The sequence below is a fragment of the Buteo buteo genome, chromosome 10 (assembly GCF_964188355.1).
Source record: "Buteo buteo chromosome 10, bButBut1.hap1.1, whole genome shotgun sequence".
Lineage (NCBI taxonomy): Eukaryota > Metazoa > Chordata > Aves > Accipitriformes > Accipitridae > Buteo > Buteo buteo.
In genome coordinates this window covers 9613956-9632642 of record NC_134180.1, presented here as the reverse complement: position 1 = coordinate 9632642, position 18687 = coordinate 9613956, and the positions used below count along the sequence as shown (strand labels likewise).

General features: G+C 40.8%; 1 protein-coding gene across 1 annotated transcript in view; it reads left to right on the top strand.

Annotated features, from left to right (window-relative positions):
• XPR1 (xenotropic and polytropic retrovirus receptor 1) overlaps positions 1 to 18687 on the top strand; it is a 116274-nt gene that overhangs the window by 58377 nt on the left and 39210 nt on the right. Inside the window, exon 3 of the mRNA XM_075038533.1 lies at positions 14189 to 14290. Coding sequence (XP_074894634.1) covers positions 14189 to 14290 — 102 coding nt within the window. The remainder of the gene's footprint in view (positions 1 to 14188; positions 14291 to 18687) is intronic.

Genomic DNA, 18687 nt, shown 5'->3' with positions numbered 1-18687 from the left:
ACAAAGCTAAAAGCACAGTTAGGGGAGCAAAAAACAATTTTGGGTTTTGCAGTTGTTAGAATGGGAGCACCTCATGGGCAGTTTGGCTTGATTGTGCGTCATTGGGCTGAGATTTCCTGGGGCATGGCAAAAGTTCTCAAGCACTTAGTGGACAAAGCTCCGAGTTCCTCCGTGCTTGCTGCTACTGCTGTTTTGACTGCTTGCCTCTCTATTCTAGCTGTATCATCCATACTTTAAATAAGGAGCAGTCTTTAATTTAACAGGTTTTGCAAAGTACAAGGTTTCAAGTCAACCGTAGCTTCAAAGTGGGCAGTATCTTGTTAACGGCTGCTTGGCAAAGTTGCTGTGTACAGCAGGGGCAGAAAAGGGACTGGCAGCTTTTTTTACAGCAAAGCATGCTTAATTTCATTTACCCTTAATAGAGAAAGTGCCCGTGTGTAAGGTGATGTAAGTATGTTTAGAGGTTGGCAAATGTAAATGTGGGATGGAGAGGGAACTAGGTCCCTGATACCTGAAATGTGTAACTCCCCCCTCTCCCAACATCTTTAAAAGAGAGTCCAGCTTTTAATCTAGAACAGTGACATACTACAATGTTCTAATTTAATTGTTTTTTGTTGTGTGGGATACTACAGAGTAAAGCTGAGGTTGGTTATCCTAATCCTGAATTTCTGTGCTGTAATTTAGCTACTTCAGCTGGTTTATAACCTCTGTTGCAGAATGTTTTCGTGTGTGTCTGCCTTGTATCACCAGAGAGTGTGCCATTTGTACGTAAATCAGGTTTCTTTGGGAAGATATCCATAGATGATTTATTCAAGTTTATTGAAAATACTGTTGTTCTGTCCATTTGCCCAGCTGATACTGCAACTGGGACTTATAATTCAGGCTTTTTGCCACTGTCACGAATAGGGGTGAAATAGAATTAATTGTGGTGGCACTGTAATGTGTTCTTTGAAATGTAAATAAGAGGTGATGTAGGAAGTTGGGCCATTTGGGTTTTTACCCTCAGCATATTTAGAATTTGTGTTTGGATGCAAAACCTTTCTGTTGGCAGTTACTTCTGCAGTTTGTGTATTCCCTTCCCACCAGGTTTTGTTCTGTAAGCAATAGAAATTACTGAATGGTTCCTTTTGCCTTTTTTATTTACCAAGTGCCAGCAGTGCTGTGCATTGAGCCTGGGGGAAATGGAGGGGGAGTCACATGCCTCTAAATCTTTCTTCTCATTTGGGGTGTAAAAATCCTTTTCAAAAGGATTCCAGTTCCAGTCTGGCAGGGATGCTCCAAGAGGACATACCCAGCTCTTGTGGTTTATGGCTAGGGACTTGTGTTGTGCAAGAAGAAAGAGATTAGCTTGGAAGACAGACAAACAAACAAGTGCAGTCCTGGTCTCTGTTGCATTTTAATCTTAAACTAAAATTACCCCTTGAACACAGTAGTTCTGTTGAAGAGTTGAAGTGAACATAGACTTTCAAATCAATCCCTTTGAAAGACCATCTTCTCTCCCCTTGAAGGAAGGACATTTGAACTATAGGTTATTCCTTCCGTGTACTTAAATTATAGCAAAGCTTCCAATTGCAAAGTGGCGTCTGAGGAATGCTACTTTTACTTGAATTGGATTTAAACAAGGCCTTTAAGCACAGGATTGAGAATAAGGGAAGGCAAGGGATGCTACTTGAAAGCATGTTTAAAAGAAAACAACTCCAAACTTGTGGAAACCTGCGCTGGAGAACTTCTGCTTATCTTGTATTTACCACAGTGTCTTCAGGCATGCTTCAATACATATTTTTTAATGAGTAGCAGGGTGGGGCTCAGCTGGGTGGCTGTGCTCGTGTGTGAGCCAGGAGCAATATAACCTTGGGTAGGCTTTGTAATGTTGTGAGGATCTTAACAACATCTGTCGCTGTAAATGTAAGAATTAAAACAGAAGAATTACTGCCTTGAGTAGATAAGCAGCTACCTTAATGTTCATTTACTGGTGTTTGAACTAGACTTGTATTATTTAAAAAGAAAAATGTTGTTTTAAGTTGTTCAAAACGTTCAGGAAGACACTGATGAGAATTAAAAAGCTGTTGTTTCCTGAACATGGTCTGACTGTAAAGGTCCCCTGGTAAAATCTTGCACAGAGCCACTCTCAAGCCCCGTGTCATTTCTCTGAGATATCTGGGAAAAATGTTTTTCTTCATCTGATAATTGCTTGCTTATTATCTTCTTGCTAACTGTTTGCTCTTAATAGCTGGTAAAATAAAAAAGGAAAAATGAATTTGAGTAGTGTTCACTCCCTGGGGGGAAATTAAGCCATCGATACCACGTTTAAAGTAGGCTTGTCTTTGTACTGTGAGTTCGCTGTCCTCCATATGGGGAGCCTGTAGTTGGTTCTGCACCATTTGTTTTGTCTTTCTGGTTGCTCTTAATACTAATTGAAGTCTTTCCCGAGACACAGTTCTGTTAATCTTCCTTTTGTTATTTCCTTCCTCCCCCCACCCTTGATATCCCCAACAAAAATGCTCTCATGTGTCTGAAAAGAGGTTTAAAAGTAGCATTGTTGTTTTTTTTAACGTTGGTGGTCCATTTATTCACCTTTTTTGTACCACCAGTATTAGTGTTTCTATTTCTTTGCTTAACTTCTGAATTTTATATGTGCTGTAATTGTTACAAGGCTGCAGATAGTTTCCTGGAGTGATGAGTATAGGTCTCTTATCAGCCTCCATTATGCAAAATGTTTTTAATTAGCTGTAATTCCCTTTCCTGCCTTCCCCAGACAAACAACCAAGCAGGGTCTCTCCTGGGACACCGGTGTGCTGCGCAGGGGCAGGCTTTCCCCTTCTACATCACGTCCTGTCCCAGGAGCGTTAGGATCAGAAAGCACGCTCTACTGCTCCCTGTATTTTTAAAAAGTTACAATGCTCTTAATTACACCATTTCCCTAAAGCTTTTCAGTATCACTGCTGGCAACTTAAAGGAGGAGACGTTAGCTCCATCTTGAGATTCTCACAATTTTGTTAGCAGCAATGGAAACAAATGAGTGTCCTGGACTGCAAAGCTTTTTCTTGAGCTTACTCCCTTACTGTGCAAAGTCATAGCAGGTAGTAAAGTGCTTTGTCCAATACCGGTAACCACCAAAGTGGGAGGCTTTCTTAGATGGACTGACGGCTAAATGTGAAATGGCAATTTCTGTGGTGCTGCGTGAGGCAGAGAGCAGTTGCCAGTAACTGAGCAAAATGTTCCTGTAAGCTTTGAGGTGGTTCTGGCTCTGAGGTTACCACCTCCGTGTTCAGTGACAGAGAACAACAACAAAGCAGAGGAGTTTCCTGACAGAAATAGTTGCCGTATGGAGGCTTTATTGAAAAAGTTTGAAGCCATGTGGATGGTGTTTGCTTAGGTAATGCAGGGAAGAGGTACATGCCTTCTGCCTAGTATGGAGAAGATTCCTCTGTTCAAAACAGTGCTGACTCTGGTTTGCCAATGTACATACTGAATTACCTGTAGCAGGATGAAATAACTCTGGGTTTAAATAGCTCGGTTCCTCAGAAGAAATATTGAGGCCCTCTAAACACTACTCTGTGGTTGGAGCTTACCTTTCTCCCTGTTCTGCCTTAAAGTGACCTTGCTCCTTGTTTAAGGCCTTATCTTGGCCCCTCATTCATCCTCCTGCTGCTGTTTTCACAGCTGCCTGACAGACTCCATTCGGGAGCCAAGGAGGGTTGAGAATAACCTTTTCCAGCACATCGTTGTTTGATTGCACAGTTGTACCAGAGCAGCTGAGATTGCTGGGTGCAAGGACTGGCTCTCAAAGAAGTGCTTGAGTCCAAAGTGAGGTGTTGTAAAAACTAATTTGCTGCCTCTACTTCTGTGTTACTTATCCATCCAGAAGAATTGATGTGGGTCCAGTTTCTGCAGCTTATTTAAGCACTCCCATAGGCCGGCAGCCTTTCTCGGGGAGTGGGCTCTTGGACTGCTGGGCTTGCTCTTAGAGCACATAGACAAGGAGCCTGAACAGGGTATGGTTTTAATGCTGAAAGATGGTATTTTCTAAAGCTCTTGGAGTGTGTATCCTGCTGGTGACCACCTGCAAATTCTGATGAAGACCAGAACTGCTTAGGCTATATGAGTCTCAATTTGGGTGAGAGTGGTAAGGGTGCGCTGGCTTGTGGTGCAGCACAGGTGATCTGCTTGTCAGGCTGCATTTGCAGTGATGGCTTTATCACTGTGAAAATGTTGATAGTTTCTGGGCTTCTTATTTCAGCATAAATTAGCAGTTTTCTTGTAGGACTTGCTCATGCACAACCTGATTTTTGCCAGCAATTTAAAAAGAAAAATAAAATATACACGCTGTAGAAACTGATATTTGGTGGAGGGAGGGAGAAAGAAAGTGGGGGAGAAAGCACTGAAAGAACAAGACTTAAATTACATTTCAAGATGATTCTGCCCTGCTTTTATCTTGTTCTTCAGATGGGTGGGTGACAGGTTAAGTCTGTTGTGGCATGTATGTATGAACCTTGGTTCCTTCCATCTTTTCAGTTCTTTTCTGGTGGGGAGGATTTTTTTCTACTTTGTGTTGTCGTACTGAATATTGCCTGCACTGTGGGGGCTGTGGACAGAGGAAAATGTCCTCAAGGGAATGTATGGAAACTTGGACCTGTTGCATAGCCAGTCATGTGCAGAGCATCTTTGGTACAGGTAAGACCTGTGAGCACAGATGTCTTGAGAAGGCTCATCGGACCCAGCAGAAGACATCCCTATAATGACACATGTGGACTGGACAGTGAGTGGCCATCCTGTCCAAGAGTACTTTGATCAAGGCATTGAGATAAGTCAAAAATGTTGTAACATCAGTTGCACTGGAGTATGTTGAACTAGCCAGTTTGCATCCAAGGTAGGGAAGGCTTTTCCCCATGAACGCATTGTTAAAGAATTTGAGAAGAAGGGAAGACTAGAGGCACACGTGCTGCTGGAGCGTTGGCAGGAGGTTAGGTGCTGTTGAGAAAAAGACTAAAGCTTGAACACGTTCAATCTGTTTAACTAATAATTGAGACATTTACTGTGTTCATACCAAGGGTACGGGCATGTGATTTCAACTAAAGTGAGTTGTGTTGGCTTTACCAACGTTTCCTTGTCAGCTGAGCTGTGGGGTAATGCTTTTAGTCATTTCTCATCACAAGATAGACGCGAGTTGAAGGGGGGTGATTTGATATTCCAGTTAAATCAGTCTAACGGGTAGCTGCTGCCAGAGGGGTAAACTCCTTCTCACTGCCTCCTCCCTACCTGCAAGGAGCTGTTTCAGAGGACTAAACCACAAAAAACTAGTTTATTGATCAATTAGGTTTTTAATGCTCTTTAGCTCTCATTCTGAGTGGTTCTCTAAATACTGATTAACTTCCTGAACTGGTTTGCTGTGGGCTTGGATGAGCAGCAGTACCAGAGCAAGGGAAGAGTCATCAGCTGTATGTCTGAGAGAGGACATAAAAGGCAGCTGGAACTGCAGCTGAAATTCCCCATCACTCCATCTTCATGCGATTTTCATGGGAAAGAAAAACATTATCTAATAATAAGACTTTTAAAAGTGTACTTTATCACCGTTCCTTTAACTGGCTGTAATTGCTCAGTTTTATTTAATTCCTATCTTGTGTTTTGGAGGCTCAATAAAAGGAGCATAAACAGTCATTTTATTACAAAGCTTTATCTCCTGACAAACTTTTTTTGCTTGATTAAAATATTCACAAGATTGAACTTACATCTTTCTTGATAAATATGAATGCACACTAACAAAGATTAGAAAGTTTCCTCTTCTTTCTCTTGCCGTGCCATGAAGTACGACCTTCATTCAGGAGGTGGGGCAGGGAAAGAGTATTTGTGGGTTTTGGAGTGAGGGGTCTCTACTATATTCAGCACCGGAGTATTTGAGTTTCCTTTCATTGCTCCTTGCTGCTGTGTTTCCGGTCCCCATAGTAATTTCTTCCACCACTGCTTTGAGGGCTGGCCCAAAGGCTCGAATCTCTATGACTGGGATGATCTTCCTCTCCCTTTCCTGGAGCCTACATGTATATTTGCTTAAATGTCACTTGACTAAAAGGTGAGGAGCTCTAGCACTTGTACTGATAATCAGCAGAGGATTTGCTGTATTCATTGAGTTTCGCCAGGCTGGAGGTAAATGTGGGGTAGGTGAATATCAGGAAAAACTTCAATTTGAACTCTGAGCACCTGATGTTAAATCAACAGTTCTGGTCTTAGTTTTCCATGCTGCTGTGTGCTTTTGTAACTTCTTTTATTTTGCATTTGTCTACTTGGATTAAGGACCAAGTTGGACAATTTATCCTTATTTCCATCCATGTGAATTAGCTGAAGGAAGGGTTTTCAGATTGTTTTGTACCTGTATAAAACACAGCTGTCCTTATTTACTTGAGGTCCATTCAGTGGATCTTAAAAACATGAGCAGATACTGCTAATTTTTTTTAGTTTGGTGGCCCTGTCATTGAGGAGGGTGAAAAACTATCACCTTGGTGCAATGTTGCTCACATTAAAGGCTAAGGAAGATCTCTCTTTGCAGAAGGAATGGATGGCAGTGCTGAAATCTTGTCTCACATAGCATCTCTCAGAGGTGTGTGGGCTAGTTCAGACCTCTTGTCCCTAAGAGGCTGGAGTATCTCTGCATTACTTAACCTCAAATGTGTAAGCTGTGATATGTTTTTTTGTGCAACCATAATTGCTGCTGTCTTGTCTTGTTGAAATGGAAGCCAGAACTCAAGGCAGCAGATCAGCAGCTCAAGGAACGTGCAGGTGTGTTGTGTAACCAGGGATCGTCCTGGTGTGATCGTGGTAATTCCACAAAGCTGCAGTATCTCCGTTTGCATCGCCATTTACTAGTCTAAACTGAGCATACATGACCATTATGTCTGGACAGGTTCTAGTATGCACTGAGTAACTCAACCCTGGTATTCTGTGAAACTTCATCTGGGGTTTTAGCTCTTGTTGACCATCTTCTCTTGACCCTTAAGTGTGTGACAGTATTTCTGGTCTAGCTTATTGGGAAACTTTTGCAAAAAACACATAGTGAATCTTTACTCTCCTTCTTGAAAAGAGTAAGAATTTAAAGGTTGTTCTTAACCAGGGAAGGCAGGTATTGAGTCCTGTCACTGTATGATGTCCCCTGGCATCCAGGTCTGTCATACTGTATTAACAATATTTTTATGGTAGCTTTTGAAATATTATTAGGCATTTGTGCTGCTTCTCTTTATTTTTTTTTTTTCTGTCACAAGTTTTTGCCTAGCTGACTTTCAAATCTGAGATACCACATAGCCTAGGTTTTGCAATTTCTACTGGGAATATTGATTTTTCCTAATGGTACAGAAGTGAAGCATTGTAAAAGTGTTGAAGCATCGTGGTCACGTATAAGGACAGAGGACAGAATGGAGGTATAATCCCAAAGCCGAGACAGCACTGGCAGTTTGCAAATTCAGGCAACAGTGGTCAATTATAACAGCAGCACTTGGGGGCAGCTGGGATGTAAGCTTACAGAGCCTTGGGGCCGTCTCTGCTCCAAAGCTGTGCCAACCGCCAACCTAGGTGGGTTTTTGGTACCCCTCTTGCTTCGCCCCACCCCAGCTACTTGGAAAGTAGTTATTTAGATCCTCTTCCAGGCACACAGCGTTAAACTAGCCATGCTTTTTACATATCTGCTGAAGGCTTAGAATCTTTTTCCTCTGAAATAAGAGAATTTGAAAAAGGTCAACTTTGAAGCATCATTGCACAGATGGCTTTGCAGAGCCGTTGTCACAGTAATGCGCGTGTAGCCACGCTTGTACCAGGAGAATCCAGTGAGGGCACCACCACGCTCTCGCTTTAGTGACTTCCTTGTAATAGCTGACAGAGACTAGTGCCGCCTTCTTTGTTTGCAAAATGACTTCTTATGAGTGCTAGATACTTGTTTAAAGAAGTGAACTTGTAGAACAGCTGTGCAGCTACCCTGTAGACTACAAAACCTGACACTTGGAGCTACAAAGCTCACAGCCAGCCAGCTGGGCAGCAGCTGTCTTCTCACATCTGGCTACTGCATTGCCTGGTTTTTTCTGCACCCGAAGTTCATACCTGGACACGGTCATTGCTTTAGAATGTATGTTTACAGAGTGACAAATATAAATAACTTATAGTAGGCACTTTGGATATCTAGGTTGTAGGCGTGTTGTGGAGGTTGCTTTTTCTTTCTAGCTAAATAAAACATCTACAAGAATCTGGCTGGTTTCCTTGTAAGGTTTCAGTGATACAATCTAAAAATAAGGAAGCAGAATTTTTACCAACCTGAAAATTGTAATTTTTAAAGGTATTTTGAAATGGATTCCATTCATTCTGGGTTAATTGGTAAAAACAACAAAATGGTGAACCAAAACCTGAGAGAACTTGTGTTGGTGACCTGCAGCAGTTCTTGCCTCCTCCCTCCTCTACCCACACATAAACACTGCATGTGCAGGCAATACCAACCTCATTTGCTACCTGAGTGGTCATTTTGTATTACTACATTTAAGGAAATAATTTAATAACCAAACCTAATTTGGGCTAAAGCACCCTTTAAGTGGAGAGCTGACCAGCTCATCTGTGATTGTTTAGAAAAGTAGGTATAGCCTGCTATGAATTTTCTCGGTGCCTTTTTTTTTTTTTTTAACTAGTGCATGAAGCTTCTTTCTTGCTGATTTTATAGGGTTTTAATTTGAGGTCCACTTTTTGGTTGATGGAATAAATTCCAAGAGAGATGCACACCATTACATGTGTATGCACAGTTTGCAGCTCAGAAGTTAAGGTGGAATAACATGAATGCAAATGCTTCTTATCTGCAAGCAAAGTTGGCTTCCTTCCTCTTCCTATAGCAAGAACATGTCCTAGGAAGAAATTTCTATATCTGTACTTCAAGCATTTAAAAGTTTTCTCATACAGAATTTTATTTACCACAAGATTGGACATGAAAATGCATGGTGAGTAATTAATTTATTGGAAGCTTTCAGTGAGTGTTCCCATTTGCAGCCAACCCAAGAGTAGCTTTCTGTTGTGAGGAAGAGAGTTGCCTTGCGGAAGAACCTTTCCTTTGGAAAAATACCCCAATAAACATGGGGATGACGCATTAGAGGTGTAAAGGTAATCTTCGTCCTTGCATTTATGAACTACGCAGTTTGATTTTTAGCTGTAAGATTTTTTTCACTGTACAGTGTAAAAGGTTGGGAAACTGTACAATCTTGGTGCTGTAGAACCGTCAAGGGTATTAGAACATGGTGATGGTTGAATAGATGGACAAAGCTGGTTGGGGGGGTTTGGAGGCAGATACATGTTCTCATTATAGTGACCTACTTTTTTAGAATTTTGAGAGTGGTAATAAAAGTGGCCTTTTTTTCTTTTTTTCCCCTAATGTGCCACTGAGCCTGGAAGTGTAAGCAGTTGCTGTCTTCATAGACCTGGGAACAGGTCTGTGTCTTCTAAATCTTGCTGATTTTTCAGACCACAGTTCTGTTGCTGTAGACCTATTTGAGCCCTGTGTACAGGGCTTTTAGTCAGCAAGAGGCCAAGGACAGGGTGTGGAAAATGTTAAAAGCATGGTGTATTCAAAGTGGTGCTGATTTTAAACTTGTGATCACCTGCAGTATGATTTGATGTGTCTAATGCCAATGTTGAGTTTGACTTTTTTTTTTTTTTTTTTAACTGAATAGGTGGCAGAGTCCTCCTAATAAATAAGTCTCCTCTCTAGCTGAAGTGTTGAAATAACCTTACACAGATAAAACTGTTTTGTGGCAAACAGAAGGTGATTCAGAGAACTACACCTGTGGTGATGTCATAACAAAGCTAATAAATCTTTTTAAATTAAATGTCCCTTAAAATTCAGCATGATAAAGACTGAAGGACTTTTTTCTTTTTATTACTTTTAGAGAGCACTGCTCTAACAAAAAAAACTTTTATCGTGTGTTTTCTTGCATGGAAGTGAGTAAGCAGAGCTGCCAGGGATGCTGATCATTTGTTTATATACTACAGCTGCAGAAAATGAGAAATTAAATGAACAGTTGACAGATGCATTGAAAAATGAGTGCTTGGGACAGCGCAGGAATGTAACTTGCATGTTAATTTTTCAACTTCAGGTTCTGTTTTAGGTGTGCCAGCATCTGAACTCTCTGCAAACTAGGAAGTGTGGTGATGGGAGTACAGCCAGATTGCTGCTGGTTTACCACTTGGCTTTGCAAATAAAAGCAAGAGCCTTTCAGGCTCACTGTGGGTTTTTTTTATTCACAGAAGGCAATTGCATAGGAGGATGAGGTTGGGAAGCTGCAATATTGATCAGACTATCTTCCTGGCAACCTTGTTCATGGCAACTTCATGGAGCTTAGGGTAAATGGAGTATTAGGGCTATAGAAAAAGAACAAAAGGAAGGTTACTGCTGGACCTTCTTGGCAGCAATAGCTGGATGCCTTTTAAAAACAGCTTCTGTTGTCATGGAGCTTCTGAATTCAAGGCCGGTTTCTGGCACCATGATTTTCTCATGGCAAAAAACGTTGTCCTGTCCTAGCCTTGGGGGGGGAAATAAATAAATAAAGGCAATAGCCTTGGCAGCACTTGTCTTTTATTGCAGTTAAATGACTGAACTGCAGTGGGAGTGGGACTGGAGGGAAGCCTTTTCTTCACAGAGAATCCTGATTTTTAAAGCTGGCATCCACCATGGTCTGCAAAATATCTTTTATAAGGTGTTTGACATTTGGAGAAGGATTTTGAACAGTTTATATAGAACTTGCTTTCTTCTGAGTCAGCAATGTTTTGAGGTTGAAATAGAGACCTGAATTGCTAATCTCAAGGTTTTTGGAAGGTCTTCCAGTAGTGGTTGGTTTGTGTTTTAAAGCCCGTTTTCCTCTTCTAAACTTCAGATACAGTCAAACTGTTTAATGCACTTATTTATCATTTCCTGAAGTGGTCAGTAATGTACAATACCAGATATTTATTAATTTATTTGGCATTGATTATGTTAGTTTAACACTACGTTGCTTGCTGAGCTTTTTGCTATTATAAAAGGTGATATTTTGATTGCATAGAAATATTCATGCTGGACTTTATGGACAAAAAAGTATACTCCTCTTCCTGATGAGATTTTTTTTTTATTCTTGGATAGTTCCAGTGACTGAAGTTTAGAAATTTGTTTGGTTTTACTTTTGTTTTGTGAACTTACTGAAACCTAGAAACAAGTGATGACAGAAGTGGTTTGGTGTTTCCAAAGCAGGAAAGCAGTGAGCCTGTGTGCTTTTATTTCTACATGACTTATTTTTAAAGGCAGGAGAAGATCATTACCCCATGTCAGAAAGCACCTATAGGTAAGCTTTTCAGCTAAAGGTGTGTAAACTTTGGGCTGAAGAATTTGCCCTTCAGGTCCTTCCCTAAGAGTCAGCTCTGTTTTGATACTGCCTGATTACTGTTATTTGAAAAGTTTTAGGCAGCTAGTGAATAAAAACTCTGCAATGAAGTATCGCATAGTAATTTCTATTGCTTCACCTGCCTGTTTGTGTTTTGTTTACCTGTGCTAGTGGCTGTTGGGTCAAGGATTAGAGCTCTTGAAGGCAAGTTCAGATTGGCTTTACTGGTAGGGCCCCGGGATAGGATGTTGCAACTGCTGTGACTCTGCTGTTAGAAGTTACTAGTCCCAAAGCAGAGCTATTTTCTGTCCTTCTGGTGTTTTAGGCTGCCTCCAAAGAGGGATCTGTGTTGAGGTACTGATCTGAGCAGGAGTGGTTGAGGCACGTGCGTGTTCGGTTCTGCAAAGTCTGTGTTGGGCCAGTGACCTCGAGCAGGGGTGTAATGACACCTCGGGGCTGCTGTGGCTTTTCTTGAGCAAAGAAGAGTCAGAGCCCTGTCATTTCAGGGTTTGTTTGCACAAGGGAAGGAGTCCTTGTCCTTGGGAGTAGCCGTAGATCTGCAAGTATAATTGTCGGATAATAAAGGGACCCCAGGAGCCAAAACTTGGAGTTTGGAACAGTCTTTGGAGCCCTTGTGAATTCTTTTCTACAAGCCCTTGGATGGTGGAGTTGTAAGCACAGTCATCTGTCCAGGACTGTGTTTTTTTCTATTTTATTCTTTAAGTATCATGAAGCTCCAAAAGAAGACAGACTTCTTCCAATGTTGCCCCTGCAGTCTTGTGTTATGTTATTTGCTCTTTCTCTACAAACCCTTAAAAACGTTACTAAAGTGTATGTAGATTTATGGTGTTTAATATCAGTGCCACAAACATAAAAAATCAGAACATTCTAAATGTTAAAAGTTTATATTTAAATATTCTCTTGATTAATACTGCTTTGAGGTCATTTTTACCTAGAAATTAATGCTAAAAGAAAAAGATTTCTTGGTTATGATAGTCTAGAGTGTTTATCTCCTAGTGAGTGAAACTTTTCTGTAGACACTCGTCTTCTCAATTTAATAACAAGTATTTCAAAATCTATTTCTTGACATTATCAAGACCATAATAAAATTTTAATTTTTCCTTTTTGTAATAACACTAACCTTTTTCAGTCTGTAAGACTGCATGGAAATTCAGGAACTGTAACTATGGGGGGGTATGAAGAATCTGCTTTATTTCAGCATTAGGAACATCTGGAACAGGTTTTTGACAGTGCTAAAATTTGTAATTATAGTGTGTCTTTAATTTTTTACTCATTAAACTAATTTCTTATTATCAGAAAATTCATTCTGTCTTTGAAATTCTGCACTCTGGAGATGCTGCACTATATTTTTTTAATAACAACAAAGTGACCAAATTGCTGCTTTAATTTCAAATTCTGACTTTAATTACGGAATTGTACATAGTTCTTCCAAAAGAGTTAAAACAGTCCCAGAGCAGCAGGGAGGAAGAAGTGTGGATCTGATCACGATTGCCATAATTTAGGCCTCTTCCTTTAAACTTTGCTTATGAGAGAAAGTTACTATTTTGAAGGAAGGAAGGAAGTAGTTTCCATGCAGTTTCTCGTATACTCATGAGGCAGATTTTAATTTGCTGTGATGCTAGGTTGGTATTTGAAGGATTATAGCGATGAGAAGGTGGGAAGGGAATGGTGGCTGAAGCCAGTGAGTCCTCCTGGAAGGTCAAATGAAGCCTTCAGTTAAAAACTTGGCACTTTCCTTCTAAGTACAATTGTTTGCTAAGCTGGGATGAATAATTTTCATGGCCAGCTTTGTTATTCAGGAGCAAGACCAGAGCCTGTGGTAGGTTGAGAACCTGTATACCAGCCCCAGCACAAAGCACACTGAAAATAGTGGGAGTGCTGGAGAAGCTCTGGGGGAAATGGCTGACAAGATGGAAAGGGCACAGCATGTACACACAGCACTGATGGTACTTGGCTTTCTGCCACGGTAAACCCAGGGAAGAAAAAACAAACCCCCATCATAAACCCCAGTCTTCATTAAAGAGGTTTGCTCTCACTGAAGTTTGTACTGGAGAACTTGCCAGTGCTCAAGATTGGAGAACAGAACAGCTTCGGGGTGGATAACTGTAAGAATTTAACCCTGACACAGAGCAATGGTAGCATGTTGAGGGTGGTTATGCTGCTACTTAATCTGCTTTTGTTTTGGTTGGAAGATCTTCCCTTGATCTGGCTTACCGCATGGTTGCAGAAGTGATGTGGGAGGGAGGAGGAGGACCACCCCTGCAGTGGCTGTGTGGCCTTGTGCTGCGCTGACGTGACAGCAGAGGTGGCTTCAGGATGCCGGAGGCAGCAGAGTGGGCAAGTGGGGATGGGGCATGGTCTTCCCTTTCCACTGGTGTGCAGCTTTAGGGTGGGTGACTTTGTGATGGTAGATGAGATGCCTTTTAAAGAAAGATTTCTGTAGGTATAAAGAGCAGTCTTGATCCAGGATGGCCCTAGAGGTGCAGTCACTCAAGCTGGAAGCGAAGGAAGTGGAAATGAAGCATGTGAGATCTGCAATAGCACTTGAAGGATCAAAAAAGATGATGGGAATTTTGGTCAAGGTGCAATTCTGCTTATGTGGGTTTTTCCCCTCTCTATCTTGGTGCAATTCCTTTTACAGCCACATATGTGTTCCCTGGCAGCCCTTTGGACTTGATTGGTCTTCTTTCTCTGCACGACAAAGAAGGTGAATTTAATCTGAAGAAGTATTTCTATGGCAGCCACTTAGAAAATTGTTCCTATGATCTTCTGTTACAACTTTTTTTTTCTATTTTGTTTTATAGACACAGATGAGGACACAGTGAAAAGGTGTTTTGCCACGTTTGAAGAGAAGTTCTTCCAGACCTGTGAGAAAGAACTTGCCAAAATCAACATTTTCTATTCAGGTAAGGTGCTTATTTGTGTATATTTGTGGAAGATAGAACAACACAAAAAGAGTCTGAAGCTCCCGAACTTTCAGAATAACCACAGTGGTCATGCACGTCTACCATCAGGTAATTATAGGGCAGGTTTATATGGGAAACTGTTCTGGTTTAATCACAGATGTGAAGCTAAACCATGGTATTTAGGTGAAGGGACAATGAAGGGCAGGTGGTTTCATTGCTTTGCAGTAGCATCCTGCTGAACTTTATGAAGATGCTCTGAAACTTAAGTGGTAACCTACATAGAGGGCACAGTTTCTCAGCTTATCCATGGTCACAGTCTCCTGTGCATGTTTTGGGTGTGCTAAGCTCCCTAGCTGGTGTTTCCTGAGCTTGTGCAGGAATGGCTATCATGGACTTGCCTGTGTATGGTAACTTGACCATCTTGATGTGTCCAACAAGTTTTTAAACACTTAACTCTTTCTTAAACTCTTGCAACTTTCTGGAGTAGATCAGCCAGTACCAGTTTGTCATTGGCTGTGTATAAAATCCTGTTTAGTAAATTGAGTAAAAACTTAATGGTGGTAAGAGTAGGGATTCCTAGGGGTCATATGTCAAAGTGCTACTGTTTGTTGTTTTCCCTGAGAAAGTTTGCTTTCCCATCCTGTGTTTTGAAAATAAGCTTCAGAGTGGGATAATTGGAAATTCGTCCTGTAATATTGCTACAAAAGGCTTAGTAATAGTGTGCTCCAGTTCCACCCACCATTATACTTCAGCTGGTTTTCAGCCTCTTTTGGTAAGGTTTAAAATGGGTTTTCAACTAGAAAAGCATTTAAATATGGATACAATGATGCCTTGACTTCTGCTATTTTCTCTTAACACGTTGATTTATTAACTTGGTGCTATAAACAGGCTTTTGCAGCGCAATATGGTAGCCTTTTCTATTTCTGATTTTAATCTGGTAACAAAGACAAAGTTGAATTGTGCAAAATATTTTAATAACCATCAGGGGATGACTTTATTGCTAGCTATTTTATTGCTAGCAGAATCTGGGTTGTGAACATGAGAATAGTTGAAAGCATAATAGATGCAATAACTGTGCACTGCAGCTTGCCTCTGTTCAGCTTCCATCTAGCGAAGTTAGTCTCTTATGGGCCGGCTGGGCTCCCTGGAGCAGTGGTGTTTTGCTGTAGCCAGAGTGGGTGTTAGGACAGGGTCAAAGGGCAGTTTGTAGGTAGAAGCGGTATGTTTTATTAGGCCAGCTTGGTTTTATACTTTATAGGCATTTTTCTACATGTAATTCGTATGTACCTAACTCAGAACAATTGTTCTGTTTTGTTTCCCTGTGAGTTCTTCTGTTTCTGTCCCAGGTCTGAGGTAAGGCTTTTATGCTCAGAAACTTGTCTTACTTTTTTAGTTGTATCAGATCCTGTGTACTATGAGCTAGACTCTGTGGAGGAAGTTCTGTCAATTTAGATGCACAATACAGATTATAATTTTCCCTAATGAGCACCTGCTGGCACATGTGCACCCACATATATGCACCCATTCCAGCATTGTTTAAAATGGCATTAATAAATACAGGGTAGGGTTTTTTTCAACTTGCTGTCATTTCAAAAAGTTATAGGAGAGAATACATGTAATTTGAAAATCTCTTGTGATGAGATTAAAATAAGTCTTTTATTCACAGAAGAGTGACGTGACTTTAAGAGTATGGAAACCCTTTATTAGGGTTATTAATGTTAAGCTACATCAAGAAAAGTTCCATCAGTGGTTCCTCTTCTCGATGATGTCAGAAATTTGTCACATCAGACCCTATTGTAACTCCAGGCGTGCGTCGGCTTGGATTATGACCTGGTACATCCTATTTATTATAGGCTTATTATATGGCTTATTAAATGCTTGTCTTTATGACAATAAATATTGTCCATTTTCAAGAAAGTTAAGCTTTCTGTTGCTCTCTGTTTCATTTCCTCATCATCCTTCCATGTGCTGAGGGATCCTTAGTGAGTATTGCCAGGGATTGCCACAGCATGGACAACTCCGTCCTCTCAGGATGGGCTGTTCCCGGACCCCAGCTCCCCTCCAGAGCACTCCGGGTTGGAGTGCCTGCTGCAAAATGCCTTTGCCTTTCGCTATGTGCTCAGGTTGTCAGGTCTCATCAAACAGAGCCTTAATTCCCCAGACCGTTATCCCAGCTTGGTAGGAAGGAAAACTGCCATTAACTAAATCTGATTTGATAAACAGTTTGTGATTATTTGAACTATGCTCAAGAAAATCTATAGTCAATTGAAAGAAAAAGGAATAGCAGTAAAATTTTCAGATGGTTCCAGTAGAGGAATGCCTGTTCAAGTGCTAAAGTTTTATTTGTGGCCGGTTTTGGTTTGTGTTTGGGTGTTTCTTAGAGGGCAGGTTTGTTATATTTTAAATTAGCATCATCAGGATCTGCTTGGGCTACTGTTTAGCTAGTAACATTTTTGTGATTAATTTAGCAGCTGGTTTTATTATTTGTAGGGAGCCGTGGCTTTGACTTAGTAAGAAAAATATTGAACATAATATGCACAAGTAGGAAAAGGAAGGAGTGCTAAAAGAGCCTGCCTAAAATGCCCCCCAGCCCTGAGCTGGCTAGCTGCGAGGAGGTATGGCTGTTTCACTACCTCCTGTCTGGTGAAACAGGTTTAGATAACAGCCATGACCATGTAAACTGGAACTTTGGGGGGAAATTTTACTAGCTCCTTGGCATGATTGTTTGGTTTTTTTCACGATCCTTTTGTGTGAACTTTTCTTTAAACTTGGAAAATGGAATAAAAAAACAACTTGGAATTGCATAGCTGAGGTGATAACTCTTTAGACAGGGGTTTTTAGTCAGGATCTAGAAGCATTTTTGGAGCAAAGCTGCTGCTTTATCACAAGCAATTTTGTTGAAGTCTGCATTTGTTGGTTTTAGATTTCTCCTTAGTCTTTGCCATGAGATTACACTTGAACTGAGGACTCGGTGGGCATCAGGTCATGCAAAATGCTGCAACACAACAGGAGTGCTTCCAGTATCTAAGTGTATGCTGCTTTTTGCTAACTCTTCTGAGTGCTATACTTCTTTAAAAGTCACCTTTCAGAGTGCTAAATTAGTGATAGTGGTAAATGTCCTTTTAATTATTTTGGAGTATGTTGCAAACTGAGAATTAATTTCTACTCTGCTTTGCTGTTTCCCTAGGCAATTCCCTAGGAGGTTTTAAGAATAGCAGCACACATTTTGTCTTATTTTGCTTCGGCAATGAATCTTGATGATAAAATCATACCTTAAGAAGATGAAATGATTTGTGGACTGAATAACTGGAATCAGTGCAAGAGAGGGGGCAGGAGGGAGAAGAAGGTGGCAGGGCTGCTGTTTCTCAGGAGTAGCAAGTCATTATAGGGCTGGCTCAGTTGCCTTTAAAGCCTCATCCTCGGAGGACTGCAGTCCTACCCTATGGATAGAGAGGGCTGTATAGAAGACAGCACATGACACTTTTCAGCAGTGCATAATTAAGAATGTTTGTATTTGGAGATGTTGCTTTGCAAACAGATAGGAAAATTGTAGTGACAGTTCTATAATTATTTCAAAGCATTGTCTTTAATGTCTTATTAGGCTGATGGATTTTAAGATTTTTCTGGACATAGGGACAATGGAACAGCGCTTACAATTGAAAGATGTAAATTTAAACTCTTCCATACTTAATAATTTGATCCAAAAGAAATCTCAGTGTATCACAGATGGTTTAATATGACGTTTTGAATATAGAGACTGAACTTGTTTTATTTATATGAAGGTTATTGATTCTAACAGCTACTCTAACAGATAGATACCTGTTACTTCTTCCCAAGAGAGCTCCCAAAGTGGGGAGAGATTATTGTTTTTGCAGTCTGACCTTGGGTGTGTTAAGTATTATGTGGTTGTAGGCTGTGGGCAGACAATTCTCACTGACAATTGCCTCTGTTTGGTGGAGTTCTCGCAGCTGTAGAAGTTTTCAGAGAGGAATTGTCCTTTCCTGTCTTTTGAAAACCTCAATAAAGTTTATAATCAAGAAAGTTATAGAGCAATTCAGGCTCTTCTGTACTTGATTTTTCTATATTGATCCCCATTTCCTGTTTGGAAAGGCATTCTCCTTCTGGAAAACATCTTATGCAGAGCACTGTAAAATTATTTACAGAGGAGTTTTGGTCTTAAAATTAACCAGAATTGAATAAGACTGAGGAAAAGGTCAGGATTGCTCCCATAAGAGTAAGTCTTACTTCGGGGGGGGAGCAATTGAGAATTACCATGAAGTTGTTATGTAAGATACTAATGAAGAGAATTAAATTGACAGCCAGGAGATTGCCAGGCAGAGCTTTGGGTCGTGGAGGGACCTTGGGGCTCTGTGGTTTCTGATGCAGTGGTGTGTGTC